This window comes from Colias philodice, chromosome 1 (genome assembly GCF_061535455.1).
Source record: "Colias philodice isolate Cphi_HAF_F1 chromosome 1, ilColPhil1 Martin Lab GWU primary, whole genome shotgun sequence".
In the NCBI taxonomy this organism is placed as follows: Eukaryota; Metazoa; Arthropoda; class Insecta; order Lepidoptera; family Pieridae; genus Colias; species Colias philodice.
The window spans coordinates 16323279-16344619 of record NC_143086.1 but is presented as its reverse complement, the minus strand read 5'-3'; the positions used below and the strand labels follow the sequence as shown (position 1 = coordinate 16344619).

The following is a 21341-nucleotide window of genomic DNA, read 5'->3' as shown; positions in this document are numbered from 1 at the left end:
GCCTCCTTGGTACAGTCTGTGGTTGTCGCGTGAGCGTAGAACCGAGGGGTCCTTTCTTTTGTCGGTTTGGTTGAAGGTCGACCATAATTTGGATCTTAGACTATGTTAAATGAGGTACCTTGTACATTTTTTTATAACGAAACATGAATTTCACACGAATGTTACAACTACAAATTGTAATTATAATAAATTCTGTGCCTCCAGTGAATAAGGGAGTAAGACGAGTTATTCCCTTTGGTTTTTATTGCACCATTGGATTCAGCTCGTCAAAATACACAACATATCAAAAGGTCATATCTCTAGCTGCGTCCTAACCCATTTTTTCGAATGACCCAAACGGTATAAGTAGGGTGTGATTAACGGTATAAGTTACCTTATCCATCATTTTAGGCAATCGCAAAGGAACTATTCGTCTCGAGTCAAAAGTACCCACGAACACAAAGACGTATGTGTAGTTATACTTTTTGAATAAAGACTTAATTCATTTTGTTCCATCAGTCCTAACACTATTTTAGTATAAACGCATTTGTGTCATTTTTCTAACATGAGCATAAAGGAACAACTCTTTTAGTGTCATTGGTTCAAGTGACGACATGAGACAGTTTGGCATTAATGCCGTGTTGCTATTGGTCTATTAATTGAATACTGCACGGAAACAACACACAGTATTCCTTATTATTTTTAAATCGTTTTTTCAATAAATCTGCAACAACAAATCTTTATATTTTAAAAAAAAGGTATTTATCAGTTAACTTGGGATACTAATATATTTCTATGGAAATTAACTATTTTTTGCAATAGATATTAAAAATACAGTTAACACATTAAGTGCATATAATGATAAAATATAAATACCGAACGATAATTGAATCATCTAAAAAAAACCAACAAAAATGTTAAACTTATATTTTCTTCTTATAATTGGGTAAGTTTTTAAAAAATAACTCGTTTTTAATCTTTTTTTTTTAATTATCTAACTACAATAATCAAGACAATAATACTATAGTCTATAATAGTTGCATAAAAAAAAGTATTTATAACCAGTCTTGACAATTATGAATATCGTTTTCTCCGCATATATTATAGCGTTTTAGCCACTGTGCTTTGGTAATTTGCCTTTTTTATAGGAAAAAAATCCCCAATATCGATACTTCTTTGGTCCTGCATTTTCGTAAACATTTTATGGATACTCTGGTACCACATATTTTGAAAAAAATTGGGCTTTTGTCACGTAGAGTCTCTTCAAAGTGCGTGCCACAAGTCGTATTTGCATCCATGGCACCTTCAAATCTGTGCTTAATTTTTTCATAAAATCTTTGCGGCTCATTGTATTTTCTTTATTTATCTACATTATTTTAATATCATATGATATAGAAATTGTTAAAATTCTATATCATGCCGTAAAATATCGCCACTGACCACCTATAACTTTTCCTGTATTAACTGAACATACAGGAATATGGTTTTCGGGCTTCTCTTATCTCTTTATAGTGCTTGTATCCTCAATGTATACCACCATGACATTGTGGCGTTGCCACTTTTATTATCTATATTTTATTATCTGTGGCGTTCCGAAACGGAACGCACTTGATCGAATTTTAAATTGATTCGACGATTAATTTTCACTAGGACAATAGTTAATACGCAAAACGCAATACGCAGTTGATACGTATTTAATACCAATACTCAATGATTGTCTCCTGCTAACCTGTACAGACTAGACTCATTGTGGTGACTGGTGAAACACTGTATAGCATTAACAACATAGTACGGTATTATTGAAAGATCGATTAAAGGTTTATTTTACAATCTACGACTTTCATTATACATGGGTAACAAAACCCCATAACATCAGCGTTCCCAACCGTACGATAATTATCGTACAAACACGATAATTTGGTGCCTACGTACGATGTACGATAGCATGTTATTATCGTACGCTGATTTTACGATAATTTCTATCAGGCAAAATTCGAGAATTTATATTAATTCACCCATACAAATATGAAATTTTGACGTGTTTCATATCGAACTTTCATTGGAACAGTGAAATTTTGTCAGATTGAATTTTAAACTTGGCGCGTTTATTGAACATAAAGTGGAAATGGAATCGGTTCAGGTCTGTAGTCTGTACCACGCGTAAAACCAAAGAGTATAATGAATATTAAGGCACGTAAAACGTTTGGGTTTCAGTGTCCCGTTGATTTGACAGCGGTAGTTAAACAAAGATTAACTAAAGAGAACTTGCATACTTATCAATATTACAATTTATATGATTTATTTATTTATAATTGACTTTATTCTAAAAAGTACGATAATTTCGAACCAAAAACGCCTAATGTACGATAATTTTACGCCCCTGGTACGATAATCAGCTCACTTCAGGTTGCTAACACTGCATAACATATTTGGTTTTACTCCGGACAACATCTTCAGCCCCTTGCTTGAAGTCCAAATCCAGCGGAGGACAATAATCGTCATTTAAGTTTATATAGTATTGAAGGTTTTTCGTCCTAGTATAAAAGTTGTCTGGATCCCATTTTATACTCAATCTATAGTATAATCTATCATGTGAAACGTGACTTGGAAAAAAATTATTCAAATAAATCACAAAATAAAAATTTGAAACAATCTTAAAAGTTACGAAAAGCCTAATTATACGTCAAAATGACGCACAACATCCTCTTTACAACCAACTTGCGGAATTTACCTGGATGAGCCAACTATGTACTGCTAGGTCTAGACGGCTAATAAGTTGGTTCTGGATTTTGCAGCGATTCGATGGTAAATATAGAAGAGTTCATACGTCAAATTTACGTAGATTGGACTTCTAGGGTTAAATGCATAAATACCTAAATTTTGTTTTGTTTTTATTATCTAATAACGATAAAAAAACCCGTTGATTTCATTCGTTTTTCAAGCTACGTGCATAGTTTTTCCACTAAAATGCCTCAATTGAGTCATAAAGTACACAAATTTCAAGCATAATAAGTCACATCATTTCTATAAAACCAAAACTGGCAATAATATAAGTCGTGTTGTGCGATTATGAACATAGTGCATAAGGGCATAAGTCGTTATATTGCAAAGAGTAAAAAAAAAAGTATGTGAATACATTGAGTTATTCCATGAAGTACTCGTACATAAGGCCACAACTACAAAAAAACACGAAAAAAGTATATTTATGGGGTTGTTACAATATGTGTTCATATGTAAAAATATAGTCTAACATCATATCTTACACATACAAGCTTAAAATTTTGAATTAATAAAGATTTAGTATTGATATATAGTTTTTTGTCTCTCCTGAAAAGTGCTGTTTTTGAGTTATTCCCTTATTCACTGGAGGCACAGAATTATTCAGTATTAGAATAGATTGTTAATGCCTTGTAATTGTTATGGAAGAGAAGCGCCTTCTAACATAAGTGAAATTTATCACTTAAATGAAGGCACTTATCTCCAACCCAAGATTAATACAATAATATGTAAGAAATAAACAATTTTTTTTAGATTATTTTTCACTTGACACTGGCTAAAACTTAGAGGGTAAAAGTCTGTGGTTAAAGTCTTCGCCCATTGCCATAATCGAGAAAAAAAAGTATCACTCTAGTAAGTACTTTATTCAAATTTAGGCGGGCGATAAAGAAAAAATAATTTTATTTTTTTGTAAGTATTATTGTCTGAATAACATTACTATCCCCTTCTTATTTTGGAACTTAAATAAAAATAATCTCTTCAGACTTCAAACCTCTTTTTAAATGAAGCTGCATGCACATAATAAATTATGTAACTGTTAGCAAAATTATGTTTCAAGGATTTACTCTTAAGCTTTCTATGAGTGGTGCCTACGGTACGTAATTTTTACAATATTATTGTTATAGTGGGCATAGGTACGAGATGGGCCTAATAATATTTCTTTTCAAACAATTTATTTTATCAAAGTGGAAAAAAATCTTCTAACGTCAAATTATTAGATAACAATCAGTGTTTCCACCTGTTACTGTTAATAAACACTAAACTTTCAATATTAATAGGTTACTATTAATTATTATATACTTATAATTACTAATCATTAATTATTATTATTGTTCTTACTTAAAATTATTGAATACCAATGTTTTGTGTTGTATGCATTGGTTGTATGTAGCCCTTTTTTGCAAGTGTTGTTGTCAAGGTGTTGTCAAGTTATTGTAGATGTTCCGTGGTAAGATTTTAGCAATGTTTCTTCTATTTACTATAGCAGAACTAGAGAAACACACAAATTATTTATCATTTAAATTTTTAAAATCTTTAACTTTACTATCAAATATCCCTGCTTTCTTTCGGTTTTATGTGTGGTTTTATGTGTCTAAGGGACACACTGCGCGCCATCTATTGAAATAATAAACAACTATCATAACAAATACGAATCATTAATATAATGATTACTTGATTACTAATTTGATGATTTAAAATTTACAATATCACTGTAACGATGGAACACGACCTTTTTGTTGAATTCCACGTTTAATATTATCCTTGCTTGCTTGATTTTATTGACGTTTTTGCTACACGTTGAGATATTTTTGTAGGCAATTCGAATAGTCTACAAAGTCTAGTCTAAAAAGCATTTTTATATCTTTATTATGTTAGAGCGCGAAATAAAAACGGATATACTTATAGACTTATAATTATTTTACTGAGAACTTAAGAGCGCTATTCAAGTTTGTAGTTAGGTAGTTAGATAATGATACAAGGTAGTAGGGACTGCATACAGAAGGAAATAAAACGACAGAAGTATTATTTTCATCTCTTAATTCTTTTTTCACTATAAAAAAATGTTCGCCGCAGTCGTTTGGGATCATCGTCAGTATTAAACAATAATAAAACTATTTATAAATATAAGGTAAATACAGTCTGTTGCGAGTGATTAGACCTTTTTTCTGTCCTCTGAATTTTATATATTGCGCTTCTTGAATATCATAATATCATATAATCTAACAAATATTGCTATTCATATAATAATAATTATAATAGTACTTTTCTTTCAACGCTACACAAAGTTGGAAAGTTAGTTATTTTCGTATGATCCAGTTATTGATTACTCTGTATAGTATCAAAAGTAGGTATTATTTGAAACGCTGTATAAATAATATAACATAAGGTACTATGTTTAATACAGTTGAACCTTGATAACTTAAACCTCGATAACATAAAAACCTCTGTAACTTCACAAAATAATATGTTCCCTTCCCATCAGAGCCCAAAACCTCTTTAGCTTAAAATACGCAACCTCTATAACTTAAAAAAATAATCTCTGTATTGGCCCTCAATAACTTAAAAAAATGTTTCCACAACCTCTATTACATAAAATTTTTTGTCAATGAGTCATTTTGAAAGAGTGTCAAAACAAAAGGTTTCGGCATTTATTGGTTGCACGTGTTTACTATGTATTGTTAACGTAAACAATACATTATCAATTGTTTGCTTTATCGAAATTCTTCAAAGCTTTGCGGCGGTTAGCTGTATGACAACGACTTACTTGCATCATAAGTTTTTGATCGTTGTCATGGAAACATCACTTTACTTACTGTGTGATAAAACTGGCTTAAAATTAGTCCAAAAAGAAAACTAACAACACTCACCTACGCTGATAAATTAAAAGCTATAGAAGCAGTGAAAAATGGATAGACCCTTGATAACTTAAAACCTCTATAACTTAAAATATTTTGTGTTTCCCTTGGACTTTAACTTATCGAGGTTCTACTGTAGTATGATCTTTACATTATGGACAGCATCAATATAAATAACGATTACAAGTACTTCGAAACCTATTCAGTCTATCTTCAATATTATTTCATGAATAGAAACAAATGCTAGTGTATCCTGAAACATCGCCTATGGTCGTCGTTGTCGGTCGCTTTTATTGTCTGTGGCAATCGTTGTCCATAGTCAGTTCTTGATTATCTATGCCTCTGCGGAATTGGTGACTGCGCTGCCGGTGGAAGACTGAGCATCGGGATCTGGTTCCCTGACTCCCATCCATGGAACCCGCTTTTCTAACTCCACCCTGTATATTTGAAAGAAAATAATTAACACCATAGACTAAAGGAGTAGAATGAAATGCACTTGCCGCATAAATTATGCCGTAGCAGTTCTGTATCTCAATAGCGCAAGAAAGTATGTTTTTTCTTGGGGTTGCATGTTTATAAATTTAAGGTACCTTTGAAGGCTTAGGAACTTAAATAATTAAAAATTTCTAGAAATTGAACTCCGGTATAATTATTATTGTTTATCGGCTTACCTGAATCTTGGGTGGTTAATAGCGTAGACCCAGGGGTCGAGACAGGACACTGCTTTGCAGAATACTGCTGGGATCATCGTTACCACAGGCGTTAGTAGTGATCTGCAACAAAGACAATGCATGAAAAGTTGACTTAAATAACTTGAATGAAATATTTTTTATTTGAATGTTTACGTACCTGTCTCCGAACGCTCCAATCATGGCAACGATGCCATAAGGCGTCCACGAACAGATAAACAGGAAGAAGATGGTGAAAGCCACCTTCGCGATTCTGATCTCCACGCTCTTACCAGCATCTTCTTTGTTAGAAGCAAGCGACTTGACATTCATCTTCTTGGCCTGCTCCTTGAGCATTTTCTCGTGATGGCGCACCTACGGATAAAAAATATAATTTGAATCGATTATAGAGTTTCTGAAACAATTTGGAAAAGTATATAGATGGTAGTCGTTTGGTTTATGAAATATTCGGAAAGATTCTTATGATATTTTCAAAAAGAAACCCGAAAGAAAACTTGTGAGTGAAAACGTCTTAAGATCAGTTCGCACTTTATTTCACGTACATCATAATTTAAATATACTTACAGCACCAAACAGCTTGAGATAGAAGGTGCAGATAAGAGTCATTGGAATCACATAGCTCCAAATAGATATGCACAATACAAACGTCTTTACGTCATCGCTCAGGAAGTCAAATGAACATGTTGTTAGGAAACCCTCTGGAAAAAATAAGAAAAAGTATTTAAAATTGGTAATAAAATTGTTTGGAGTCTGGAACTAGTACCCCTTGAGATATATTTTATTCTAACCGCTTCCGTATTACAGTAGTTAATGGGTTCATTCCCCGTTTTAGACTAACAAATCGATTTAGAAAACAGCTGATCTATTCATTTGACCCATACACTGTTTTATTTTTTTGTTATGTCTTATTTAAATCTTTGGAACTAATTCATCCACCAGATAGTGTCTGAAAATCTATTATGATCAAATTATGAACGTTCCATATTTGTAAAATATTATATTAGAGGTAGGTAGAGTCGAAATACAACAAGTAAGTAATTTTAAATTTATAAATATTTACACCAAACTTATTCTATAAGATACATTTGTTTAACATACCAGTAACAAATCTACCCCAGGTCTTCGTGAGCGGGAACACCGTGAATGGCATCGCGTAGAGCCACGTGAATATAACTAGTAGTGTCGCCTGGGCTCTGTTGATTCGCCCGTCGATTGGTGAAGATATTGTTCTGGGAAGGAAAGCATAAAATTAATTTATTGGGCTGTAGTTAAACGTATAGCGTAGAATTTTTTGATAGGTACAGTAGGAATTACGAAAGAAGTAATGTCGCATCTGTGGTCGCATCAATACAGGAATACGTGTTTGACATAATTATAGAAAGATTAGCTGTAAAACATTTTCAATCTGTTTCACGGTATACATACAGTCTTCAAACAGTGTAGGTACTACAGCTGTTTTACTTGAGTTTTACTTAGGAATGTATTGATCAATGTAGATGTAGAGTCGATAGGTAAATATTAATAAAGTTATTGAAAGGTCTTCGATAATCTAGAGAAAAATACCAATTATTAAATATATCAATAACAAAATATAACTCACTTGTATCTATCATACGCTATAACAGCGTTGGTCATAGCCCCACCAATACCAGACAGCGAGCCCAGCACCGCATAGATGTCGCAGCCGAGCTCGTAGCCCAGCATCCTCTGGTAAAAGGAGTTCAAGATGAGGTGGGGCATCTCACCCATCATGGCCAGGTCGAAGAGCGCCAGGTTGATCACGAACATGTTACTTGGTGTGCGCAGGGATTTGGATCTGGTGGCAGGATTTATATAGTTAGTAAGTTTGTCTATAATTAAAGACCCAAAAAAAATACTATCATTTTCATAGAGAAAGCCTTACGACGTAGTTTTTTATAATACTGTGAACCGACAAATAAAGTGTCATAAATCACATTTTTTCCATAAGCAGGTATTAAAAATTTAAATTTTGCCGAACTTATAAAGTAAGGTAAACTGTTGTTATATTGATTATTATTTATTGAACAGAAAACCACAGGGGGGCACCACCTTAGAAATTAAAAAAATAATTTTAAATTAATTTTAAATTTATATCAAAATCGGTTAACCCCGTCGCAAGTTTGAGGTAATAAACCCGAAAAAAGCAGTCTATTTGAGAAGCTCTTCCTTCATTGTAAAGTCGGTTGAAACGATAGTCAAACGAAGGTCTATTAAATTATCTTAATGCATTGATATTAAACATTTAAAGTAATAATAAATTCAGCCTTTGTTTTACTCACGTGCTAAATATCCATATAACGAGTCCATTGCCGGTCACAGAGGATATGGTGAGGATAGTGTATATGAGCGCCAGGAGATAGTGCGAGGATCGATCCACGTCTGGAAACTGTCGCCAGTGTTCATGTACTAAGTGCTGGTGCTCCTCTGGTATGTTCCAGCCCAGCATGTGCTTCTGGATCTCGTGGGATACCCTGGAAAATTTCAGGTGAAAAAAAAATTCATTTTTTTAGTTTAATTTGTAAGTATTTTGAATATTTTTTTTTTGTAAAATAATTGGATTTTTAGAACAAGTATTCAGAAATATGACACAGATTTTTTTTCATACACTTTTTAAGTTCATAGGGAAAAGGATCAATTTCATAAACCTATACTCACATTTTATAAGGAAAAGCAATAGGTTCGTTTTCTGTGAAATTTTCTGCCATTTTGATTGAATTTTTTGCTTCTTCCTATAAAAATAAATAAAATAAAAAGTTGGTGACGAAGTGAGTAGTTCGACTGATGTCGCTTCTCACTTGTGCAGTTGTCATCGAAGAGCCCTTTTATATAAGTATTCGTTTGCGTGACTGTTAAATCTTTAATTCAATAAAATAATAAGATCTTGTTTATTTGTGATCAGGAATGTATTACATGAGGAGCGATGTTACTTCTTGTATTTGTTTTTTTTAGCAACGTTGTGTTGTTTTAGTTCAGGGACCTTTCCATATTATAGCAATATACAGCAGCATATAATAATTATTATAACAGTTTTTGGGACTCCTTCTGTTATTTTTTAACTGAGTGAAAGTAATAACTACATTATGTAAATTTAATTTTATTAGAAAGGAGCACATTTGCATCCTTCAATACCATGTTATCATAATATTGCGTTTAAAGAAACTTTTCGGTGGTACTCTAATTTTTTACAACTATATACGATTCAAAAACGCTTTAAATTGTCTGGTTTTCGACTAGTTGCATTATTAATACAACTTGATTGTTGTAATTATATTCTTCTCTACGTATTTTTTTTCCAAATGGTTACATTATTTAAATCAGTGACTTTTTTGTGCATAATTAGGTACCTACCAACGCGGTGCTAAGATTCATTAAAATACTTAGTAGGAAAAAGTACCTTTAGCGATGTTAGCAACTTTCGTATGACAATATGATAGATAAGTTCCTCTAGTCTTGTAATAAGCTCAAGAATGCTTTGTTTGTTAAGAAAGCACTAAAACTTTAGCGATAGCTCGATCGATTCGGAGTGATAATAGTTATCTAGAATTTATTCCTTTCGGATTTTCTTGACTAGATTATTCACTAATGTGAGCTGTCAGATTACCTTTATAAAAATTAACTTTATAATTTCTTTGAAAAAACAAAATAACAGATGCTTATAATTATTGTTAAATTAACTTTTTAAATTATCATCATTCGGTACCTATCAATTCTACTTTGTGGTGGAAAAGTTTTAATAGTATTTGTTTCTTCGGGTAAATGTACGATAAGTTAAAAAAAAATTAGAAATGTGTCAATGTTTGTTTTCGTTTCGCTTTTAAATCTATGGAGGTGGATGATATTAGATTAATCCTGTTAAAATTGTTAACAGAGTGTGACAAATATTTATATAGGTAGAAACATAAAAATAAGTGTTTTTCTTTCAATAAACAGATGAAAATCATCTTAGTTACGAAGGGTCACAATCGAAAGATGACGGGAAAAAATATGAACAACTACCCACTAAGTGCCACTAGTTAAATTTGTAATTAAGTATATAAGTATCACGTAGGCTACGAATTCATATATAATTGTCCTCTTTTATGTTGAAAAAGCAAACCGGTAAACAAAGAACCTTAATTGAAATAAATGTCATACAAAGATAATTTAATTGCTAGTTAAGTATTCTCTATATTATAATATGTATGTAGTTTACAAGAAATTCAAAGAACCGTATACAATTAATTTATTATAGAGATCAGATTTAAGTCTAATGAAAATAAATTTTTACATTTAAAGTGCAACGAATGTTTGTTAATGTGGCTTTACCTTATGTAGAGCTTTCTTAAAACTCACAACCACTGCGGAATTTCAATTAGTCCTTCAATTAATCCTTTTATTTTGCGACTAACATTAAATTATATTTGGTACACCTGAACATAAAGACTTAGTTATACATATTGTTAATTTTTTATAATAGCTCTACCTGTAAGTTTTTCTAATTTATTTTGGAAGTTCAATTCAGAAGATCAGAATCCTCGTATACATACGACGTAAACGAAAAATAATACGTATCGTTATAATATTTAAAGCATCGTAGCTTCATTATTTTATACACGAAAATTTTCTTGGTTCTGTGCTAGTTACCTATGTCTAAAAGTAACTATGAAGAAATCCACCCTTCATTAGAGTCTATGTATGCTCTAATATAAGCTAAGAATTACAATTTTTGCTACAAATTTACTTTTTTAACAGTCCCTATGTGTCAGTCTTTAGTGAAGGGTCTATTTTAACTTTTTCAAAGAATTTCACGTCCTAAAAACTACAATGTCGAAGATCAAACACCATTAGCATACGTTTGATTGCACTTCCAGAGATTTTATACTATTTTATTGAATTAAAGAATTAACAGTCACGCAAGGGGTAGTATAAAAGGGGTGTACAATGGTTCGTTATCACAAGTGAGAAGCGACTGGGGTCGGACTACTCACTTCGTCATCTGGTAGTAGATAAAATTAGAACCAATATGGCCCACAACCACACGGTAGATCATGGCCCGCTGGCCTATCCGTTCAAAATGTGAGTATTTAAAAAAATATGTAATTTTTCGCGGTGCAGTTTTTTTTAATCACTTTCAGAATTTTAAGAATTTAGTACCTACATTGCCAGGATGAAAATAATTTTAGATATATCTGGTCATTTCTTTGTAATTCCTTATGCTGATGCGCAGAGCGAATTTTGTTATAATGCGTCGCCTCTTTTTTACATAAATTACCAAAATTTGATTTTTGTCCAATAGCTAATTCTTCTTTATCGCTATAGTATGCTAAATTGAATCGATTAATTCCTTAAATCTTTACCAACTATTTTTTCCGTAATATCAATTTTAATGTCAAACATTGCGACTCCCAATCCTATATAATCATGGTCTAACATATACCTTTCCAGGGTCTCCGCTGAGATCCAGGAAGGCATGCTGGGCTGGAACATACCTCCAGAGCACCAGGACCTCGTGCACGAGCACTGGCGCCAGTTCCCAGCTGTGGACAAGTCCTCGCACTACCTACTGGCGCTAATATACGCTACACTCACCATATTCTCCATTACTGGCAACGGACTTGTCATTTGGATATTTGGCACGTGAGTTTTTGAGAATAATGTTATTATATTTTTTTTAACAATTTTTTAATTTTAATTAGAGATGCCACTCGAAATATAAAAGCAAAAACTTAAGCTTACAATGCCTAAGCTTTGACAAAATGCAAATGACATTAGATAATTAACAATACTAAGATAAACGTGATAGTTCTTGAACTGCCCATATACAAATATATTATTTTGATAAAATATGTCATATTATATCAAATATGTGGAGAACTTTTACCTCATATAGAAAAGAGATCGATACATTTAATTAATGGTCTTTATTCCGACTTCTTCGTTTTAATGAATGGTTAATTTGCAACACATTTGAGAGCTCTATTTAACATACATGTTAATTTTACAAATTCCCCGCGTCTTTCAGAGATTTACTCGTAAAAGTATGAAAACTTGATAAATCTCCCTTTTTATCTCGTCGCGAAGTTGACGCGTGATTCATTTATCATCATTAAACCTTTTAAAAAGTTTGCAAAATAAAATGCTACAATTTGAAAGACTTTCTAACATTTATTTGAATTACTTTTGAGTTGTTTAAAAGTATAGGTACTATTTAGAATTTAAGTATATATTATTGAGTACTACTGGCACGTTTCATTTGAAACGAATTGAATTATTCAATCCTTCCTATCCAATCCTACTAATATTATAAATGCGAAAGTTTGTGAGGATGTTACTCTTTCACGCAAATACTACTGAACCGATTACAATGAAATTTAGCACACGTATAGATGGTAACTTGGATTAACACATAGAATAGGTTTTATCCCGGAAATACCACGGGAACGGGAGCTATGCGGATTTTCCTTTGAAAACGCGGGCGAAGCCGCGGGCGGAAATCTAGTAACATATAGCTAAAGATTAACAAACTCATGTCTCGGCAATGCTTATGGAAAGTACAGGCAAACATACGTTTCAATGCTCATGTTTATTATTATTTCGTATTCGTTTCAATGCTTGAAAAATCATCCTGATTATTATAAGAGTTTTGGATAGGAAAAGGAAAGTTGTGAAAATAGTTTGGTATTTTGCGTGCGAGTGACATCGAATTTTATGGGTCGGTATTACAGGCTCCTGATATGTTCTGGGTAGCTTATTTGTAAAAAATGAGAATTTATCAATAAATAAAAAATTAATTTTGTCATCCGTGAAATCCATACTTAATATTATTATAAATGCGAAAGTAACTCTGTCTATCTGTCTGTTACTCAATCACGCCTAAACTACTGAACCAATTTGCATGAAATTTGGTATGGAGATATTTTGATACCCGAGAAAGGACATAGGCTACCTTTTATTGCGAAATATGTACCACGGGCGAAGCCGGGGCGGACCTCTAGTACTCTATAAATTCCACAAGTTCCTTGGAATCTACACTTTCAGATCCAAGTCACTCCGATCAGCCAGCAACATGTTCATAATAAACCTGGCGATCTTCGACCTGACCATGATGCTGGAGATGCCCCATCTGATCGTGAATTCCTTTTACCAAAGGATGCTGGGCAACCGGCTGGGATGTGATATATATTCTGTGTTCGGGTCCTTATCTGGTATTGGTGGTTCTATCACCAATGCTGTGATCGCTTACGATAGATATAAGTAAGTTGGATTTTTATTCAGTTGAAGGTCGAAGTAATTAAAAACTGTTGGACTATGTATTATGTAATCTAAAAGATTGAGAGTGCACGTGACACTTGAAGTATATATTCATGAAATTAGCTTAGGAAATTAGTATTTCAATTAGTATTTATAAGGTATTTATTATTAGCAAAATAAGGGAATAATAAACAAATTTAGAACTTTCCCGTATAAATAGTTAAACATAATAACAACATATTGCAAATAGCTCTCTATTATGCTCTGGGAATAAGTTTGCCTCGATTTTGTAGAGTTGATTTGATGAGTACCTAGCTATCTATTAGTCGTCCTTATAATTCTTAATACATATAATAATGTTTTAAATATGTTTTCTAGAGGTAAGTTTTAATGATTATAAATTGCAACAAAAATGCTTGCGTAATATATGAGTTTACTTCAAAAATTAACTAATTACGACTTAATAGCGAACAATTTCAGAACTTAAACATAAATTAATACTTTTAATAATATTTATGATTTCCCCAGGACCATATCCTGCCCAATAGACGGGAGGATAAATCGAGTGCAAGCGTCCATATTAATCGCGATCACTTGGCTCTACGCGCTGCCCTTCACCATTGTGCCCATGACCGGGGCTTGGGGCAGATATGTGCCTGGTAATAGTAAATAATATGTAAAATATATATACAAATCGTCTGTAATGCAGAAGAATCTTTTGTTCAATTTTTTTAGGAAGTTGATTTAATATCAACTTTTTATGTGACTGTGTGTGTACTGAATCGGCAATGACTATAAAATCCAAATTGTGAATAGAAGAAACTTAAGTGGTCGAATATTTAGTTACAGTGGGTTACGAAAGTTTATTTTAAGAACCAACAATTACTTTGGGAAATATTTTAAGTCTAGTCATTATGGTCATTTATTTTAATTTAAAGTGTACATAAGTTCATCGTAATTTAAATATTTGATAGGAATCGAATAAGAATTATTGTCAGTAACATTTTATTTACGAATTAACTCTTGGTTCTGGAAAAACAAATATGTATACCAACATTAATATTGTTCTCACAATTTTTGCAAATAACTAATTGTTATTAGTATTTGAATTTATCATTTTATTATTTCAGAGGGCTTCCTAACAACGTGTTCATTTGATTTCTTGAGCGAGGATCCGGATACCAAAACGTTTGTCGCTTGCATCTTCGTCTGGAGTTATGTCATTCCAATGAGCCTCATTTGCACATTCTATTCTAAACTATTTATTGCGGTAAGTTCTTCATCTAAAGATTGCATTTCGTATATTATATTATATGAAAGAAATTAGTAAATTATAAGAGTAATTAAAAAGAGGTGATTTATCATCCTTAAGTTACTCCCGTGTAAGAGGTAAGGTTTTTCACTGATCGATTTTCTTTAGTGATAAGTAAGTGCTCAGCCTTCTGTGTCCTGCTAGACTGAGACAATTTTTTTCCTTCGTCTTCACCGGGAATCGAACCCCTCAGTTCTACGCTCACGCATTATCCACTGTACTAAGAAGGCGGTCGATCCTCATGTAATGCTGAATAAATAATATTTAAAAATAATACTAATCCTATCCTATCCTACTAATATTATAAATGCGAAAGTTTGTGAGGATGGATGTTTATGTGTGTGTTTGTTACTCTTTCACGCAAATACTACAGAACCGATTACAATGAAATTTAGCACACACATAGAGGGTAACTTGGATTAACACATAGGATAGTTTTTATCCCGGAAATCTCACGGGAACGGGAACTATGCGGGTTTTTCTTTGAATGCGCGGGCGGAAAGCTAGTATTTTTATAATACTTTACCAACGACAACTCAAGTATCTTATGAAATTTGAACAGGTTCGTCATCACGAGAAAATGTTAAAAGAGCAAGCCAAGAAGATGAATGTAAAGTCTTTAGCTTCGAACAAGGATGATGGTGGAAAAAGCGTGGAGATCAGGATCGCGAAGGTGGCTTTCACCATATTCTTCCTGTTCATCTGTTCCTGGACGCCGTATGGAATTGTCGCCATGATTGGAGCGTTTGGAGACAGGTATTTAAATAATATAACTATTTATTATTATATTATATAATATTACTAGTGGTCCGCCCCGGCTTCGCCCGTGGTACCTATATGTTTAAACTATCCTATCTCTCAAGTTGGATCGAACTGCACATGGTGTGCGAATTTTATTATAATCGGTTAAGTGGTTTAGGAGTCCATTGAGGACAAACATTGTGACACGAGATTTATGTATATTAAGAAGATATTAAATAATATTTATATAATATTATAAAGAGGAAAGGTTTGTATGTATGTATGGTTTTCATGCATAAACTACTGTACCGATTTTGATAAAATTTGGCACAGATAATCTTCGACCCTGAGAAAGAACATAGGCTGTTATATATATAGGTACATATTTTGTATACCTTTTATTGCGAAATATGTACCACGGGCGAAGCCGGGGCGGACCGCTAGTATTATTATATAACATAAGGCATGAATAACTCTAACTCTCTGAGTAGAACTCGTCCAATAGAATGTTGTTTTTTGCCAATTTTTTTTGCTTTTGCTTCTATATTCTTTGTTCTCTGTTTTCTTTAACAAAACGTTTTTCTATTTCAACGTGAAAGCAAGTTTAGTTTTGTTTTTTCGCAGACTGAATAAAACATTAACGAACTAAATGAATGACTCAATAAAAATATAAACATAAAAAATATTAGATGATTTTCCTATACTTTTCTTTGTCTGAGGATATTAAGATATTAATTTCTTTGATGTTTGAAAACTTTACTGTATATTATTTAAATGCGAATGTTTGTGTATGTATGTATGTTTGTTACTCTTTCACGCAAATACTAATGAACAGATTACAATGAAATAAGCACACAATAGAGGGTAACTTGGATTAACACATAGGATAGGATTTATCCTGGAAATCCCACGGGAACGGGAACTATGTTGTTTTTTCTTTGAAAACGCGGGTAAACCGCGGGCGGAAAGCTAGTAGTTGATGAAGTATGTTATTTTGTAGTTAGGTTAAAGCAAATTCACTTAACATCTGTTTCACTGATCGATCTGTTTTGCAAGTATGTCAGTCTTATTGCCTTACCAGTTCATGACATTTTACTAGTTTTTACAGGTTAGGCACAATATTGTAACAGTAGGTACTTTTTAACGAATACGTTACGCTTCACCTCTATGTTTGTATGTAATACACTCTTTTAGATTCGATTTTGAACCATACTTTGTACACTTATCAAATATTGGCGACAATACAATAATTTCACTACTTCAGGCGTGTTTGTTTTTTCTTTAGTCTTTTAGGGTAAAACGGGTAAAACGGGACCCCATTACTGAGACTTCGTTGTCTGTCTGTCTAACTATTTCCAGACTGTATCTCATAAACCGTGATAGCTAGAATGCTGAAATTTTCACGAATGATGTATTTCTTTTGCCGCTATAACAAAAAATACTAAAAAAATGGGGGGTCCCTATAGTGTGAATGAATATCTGGAAATAAAATATTATTTATTTATTATTATTATAGTACGGAACCCTTCGTGCGCGAGTCCGACTCGCACTTGGCCAGTTTTTTAAACTATAATATTATTAACGGTATGTTTATTTGTGTTATTTCAGAGCCTTATTAACGCCTGTAGTGACGATGATTCCAGCGGTGTTCTGCAAAGCTGTATCATGTATTGATCCATGGGTCTATGCTATCAATCACCCAAGATTTAGGTAAGTCTGAGATTTTTTTTTAAACTATAATATAAAAATGAATCCCAAAATGTGTTGGTAAGCGCATAACAGCATAACTTGAGAACGGCTGAACCGATTTCGATAATTCTTTTTTTATTATATTCCTTGAAGTACGAGGATGATTCTTATGTAGAGAAAACGTAAATATGTACCGCGGGCGAAGCCGGGGCGGACCGCTAGTATTAAAATAAATATGAAATTAAGTTAATATACAGACAAAATATGAATATTTAACATTTTAAACTGCTGATACAACATAGAAAAGAATATCGAGTTTCTTGCCGATTCTTGTCTTAAGAAACAACCTTTCTAATTAATAGTTATAAAAATCGCTATTTTTAAGCATTCGTAAAAGTTTGCATGAATAAAAATTGTTGAATTTGAGTTTGAAAACTAGTTCTGGTCATTTTTGGATTTCATACCCTATTCATTTCTTGATTCATTATTTAATAACAATATACTTTATATTCTTCATTAAGTACTTGCTAAGAGGTTTTAAATATGAAATAAATAAATAATATTATATAAAAAAAAATATCTTCAGTAGTATAAATATCTCATGACTCTATTTTAATTCTTTCTTGTTTTAAACGTCAAAAAGGCCTGGTAACAAATTATGTAAAAGCAAAAAAAAAAAATTCACTTAATAACATGTATATCGTTTACATGTTATTAAGTGAATGTTCTTTTTTGTATGTGACAATAAAAAAAAAACTTTTTTAAATATGTGACAATATGCGTATTAATTAATCTAATTAATTAATTTTATGATTTTCCCAGGGTTGAGTTAGAGAAGCGTGTCCCCTGGATGGGTGTCCGGGAGCCCGACCCGGACGCGCAGTCCACTAACGCGAGCACAGCGACCACACCCGCTGAGGCTTAGAGACTCCATCACATTGACCCTTGCTTGATCATGGACTGACCTCTGGGTCAACACGATAAGTACTGTAAAATGATGATACCGTGTTATAGGAGTTTTATTTCCAGTGTGGGAAAGGGATGGATATATAGCACTGTCCTTTTCCCCGATATAATATTGTGATATAATACTGCTTTATGATGAAACCATGATATATTATATAAGCTATAAAATGATACTTCGGGTACCATGGTACCATGATATAAATAAGCCTTATCATGGTACCCGTAGTATGATTTTATGATATGGTATTATCCCCGGTGTCGGAAAGGGATGGATATATAGCACTTTCCTTTTCTCCGATATAATACTGCTTTATGATACTTCGGATACCATGATATAGCAGTAATCAGTGTGGAAAAGGGATGGACATATCTGTCCTTTTACCACGCTGGTAATAGGTACTATGATATAGCAGTATTATATCCGGTGTGGGAAAGGGATGGACATAGGCGTGCTGTCCCTTTCCCGCGGTAGGCATAATACTGCTTTAAGACATCGTCGTTATTGTCTCCAGTGTGAAAGGGATGGGTAGACATAAATAGCGCTGTCTTTTTCCCACGCTGGAAATAATACTGCTTTATCATGGTACTGGAATGGAATTAGCAATCGCTCATAACGTTTTGAAACTTGAGTAATTGTTTTTTTCTTTCTGATCGTGTTGATATCAGAGGGCGATAACGTCATTCTGTATAATGCGACAAACATTTTAAACTAAATGTACATATTATAATACCTAGATTACGGTATATGTTGTATTATTTTGTCGCTATAGTAAAGCATAAAAACCGATACTGTTCTGTGAAACCGTTGAGTTAAGCTTGTGTTATTTGGACTTGTATAAACGTAAATGCTGTGCATTCTTATTATACAGTGTTTTTGTATAAAAGATAACTCAACGATAAAGTATCGGAAAAAAAATCGACGATACCGACGACTTGGCGAATGTTTACGATGCACATGAAATAAAATGAAAATTATAAAAATATTCTGTTGTTTTATTTATACTCAATGCACCTTACATTGCACAAGAATTCTCATCAGTGCAAAGAGCTGTCACAGGCGACTAAATATAGATTCCAAAATTAGGTGTGATAATGACCGTAGTATTGGTAGAGTCAAGATGTGAAAACTGGAGAATTACGAAAACTAAATCGAATGAAAATTGATCAGAAATATATATATTTATCACTACACAGTAAAAAACAAAGTCGCTTTCTCTGTCCCATGTCCCTTTGTATGCTATCTTTAAAACTACGCAACGGATTTTGATGCGTTTTTTTTAAAAGACAGAGTGATTAAAGAGGAAGGTCTTAGTATATAATTTATTAGGTTTTAAGCCACGGGCGGTAAGCTAGTTAGTAATAATTCAAACTATATTGCTTTTTTGAATGGTAGGAACCTATAATTTTAGTGACTGAAGAATAAAGTATCGAGTGTAAAGTCTGGCGCGACACCTAATACTAGTAGAAGTGTAGCGTTGAATTAAATAAGTGCCAAGCAATCTTGCAACTGTCACTCGACAGTTAACAAATAAAACCTTTTTAGAATACCTATATTATTGAATTTATTCTTGGGAATTCTTAGGGTATTTATTTGAGGTATATACGTATGAAATTATAGCATATTCCATACTAAACATAATCGGTAAATCGACATTCTACGATGTCGATTGAGCACTGGAGTGGTATACCGTGACCACTTTTTACCAGTCAGTTTCAAAACGGTTTTATATCATCAATAACTTAAAATTATCGTATAGATTTGAACTGAGTTGGTAGCTTAGATATCGAATAACTAAGTAAATATAAAAAGATATAAATAAAATATACGTGAATATTGCTTTAAAAATCTCTAACATGTCGGTTACCTGGATAATTGGATCATGTTATATTGATTAAGCCGATTCGCAACCTTAACACTCGACCCGTCGTAGTCGTTATTTAGTACAGACATAGGACAGTGCGATCTATAAAAAAATAAACGATTTTCTGTTCAATGGATGCATACCTGTGCACGTTATAGTAATTAACCGCGCGTAAAGACAAAGCAAGATTACGCAAATGTGTTAAACTGTATGTGGCAAAAATAGCACAAGCGGCAGATCGCAGACACGCGGTATGTGAATTCGGGAACGCACCACTTTTACACAAATTATTTTCTAATATCGCGAAGTAAACAATAGTTCACGTGTGTGTGTATGTGTGATGTTCGCGGGCGGCGGCGCAGGATTCCAAAAGCAGTCGAAACCTCCCTGGGAGAACACCAGTGAAGTGACACCTAGCTGGTAAGCGCTTTCATATTCGGATGACATTAAATCGTTTACGACTCGCTGCGAGCGTCTGAAGTGATATTTTATCGCTCGGTTAGAAGTTATTTTCGATGTTTACATTTGTGTTTTTGTTATGACTATGGGATGACACTTATGAAGTGGTTCGTAACGGAGTTTAAACACTTGCAGGTTAATGTTTAAACACGCTTAATATTCATAAATTACAATTTAAGGAGCTCTTTCTAGTGGTTATGGTAGAGTGTATTTATGCTCATTTCCGACGAGTCACAATATTTTAATGTTTATTTTGGGATAGGTATTTATAAATAGGACCGGACATTAATTTTATTTTTTCCTAAAACGAAAAGAGTTAATAAATTACCGAATGAGATGCTGTTGACTTAAAAAACTTATATTTATTTATGAAATAGTTAATTTCGTCCACTGACTACGATTATTTTCAACGTTGCCAAAAATCTATCTCGTCCTTTGCCAGAGTTCGATTTATCTGCATTTCAAATTCCATGGATTTGGATACAGCAATTAAAAACGAAGTAAAGGATTTATAGATTGATGAATTTATACGGTTGGATTTAATTAATTGTATTGTTTAAAATTCTCTCCGAGAGTTATGTTTGGCAGTTATTCCGAAAATGTCGTCTGTAGTTACGTAGTTCCTTAATTATTGTAATTGAATTAATGTCTTAATGAACAACAGCTTATTAAGTGAAGTCCCGTGTCCCAGTGTGGGGTATGGGACACATGGAATATATATTATCTGATTCACTGATCGATTTGTATTATCGGCAAATTG

At 33.0% G+C, this 21341-nt stretch overlaps 2 protein-coding genes across 2 annotated transcripts; one reads left to right on the top strand and one right to left on the bottom strand.

The window, feature by feature from the left end:
* Positions 1-5752: 5752 nt before the first annotated feature.
* On the bottom strand, positions 5753-9027 carry LOC149491548 (opsin-3-like). Its single transcript, XM_089699052.1, has 8 exons — positions 8978-9027; positions 8602-8793; positions 7902-8117; positions 7400-7530; positions 6866-6999; positions 6462-6655; positions 6284-6385; positions 5753-6049 (listed from the first exon to the last, which is right to left on the bottom strand). Exons 1-8 carry the CDS (start codon positions 9025-9027, stop codon positions 5947-5949), a joined length of 1122 nt encoding a protein of 373 aa, XP_089555178.1. The 3' UTR covers positions 5753-5946.
* A 2291-nt stretch (positions 9028-11318) lies between these two features.
* LOC149491547 (opsin-3-like) lies at positions 11319-18219 on the top strand. The gene is made up of 8 exons (XM_089699902.1): positions 11319-11377; positions 11747-11938; positions 13340-13555; positions 14081-14211; positions 14683-14822; positions 15427-15620; positions 17214-17315; positions 18117-18219. Exons 1-8 carry the CDS (start codon positions 11325-11327, stop codon positions 18217-18219), a joined length of 1131 nt encoding a protein of 376 aa, XP_089556028.1. The 5' UTR covers positions 11319-11324.
* Positions 18220-21341: the final 3122 nt, after the last annotated feature.

Excerpts from the sequence above, each read along its gene's own strand:
- LOC149491548 (XM_089699052.1), bottom strand. The coding sequence starts at position 9,027 with ATGGCAGAAAATTTCACAGAAAACGAACCTATTGCTTTTCCTTATAAA. Across the intron at positions 8,118-8,601 it reads GTTATATGGATATTTAGCAC|ATCCAAATCCCTGCGCACAC; the intron begins GTGAGTAAAACA and ends TCCTGCCACCAG. Across the intron at positions 7,000-7,399 it reads CTGGGGTAGATTTGTTACTG|AGGGTTTCCTAACAACATGT; the intron begins GTATGTTAAACA and ends TATTTTTTCCAG.
- LOC149491547 (XM_089699902.1), top strand. The coding sequence starts at position 11,325 with ATGGCCCACAACCACACGGTAGATCATGGCCCGCTGGCCTATCCGTTC. Across the intron at positions 11,939-13,339 it reads GTCATTTGGATATTTGGCAC|ATCCAAGTCACTCCGATCAG; the intron begins GTGAGTTTTTGA and ends CTACACTTTCAG. Across the intron at positions 17,316-18,116 it reads ATCAATCACCCAAGATTTAG|GGTTGAGTTAGAGAAGCGTG; the intron begins GTAAGTCTGAGA and ends TGATTTTCCCAG.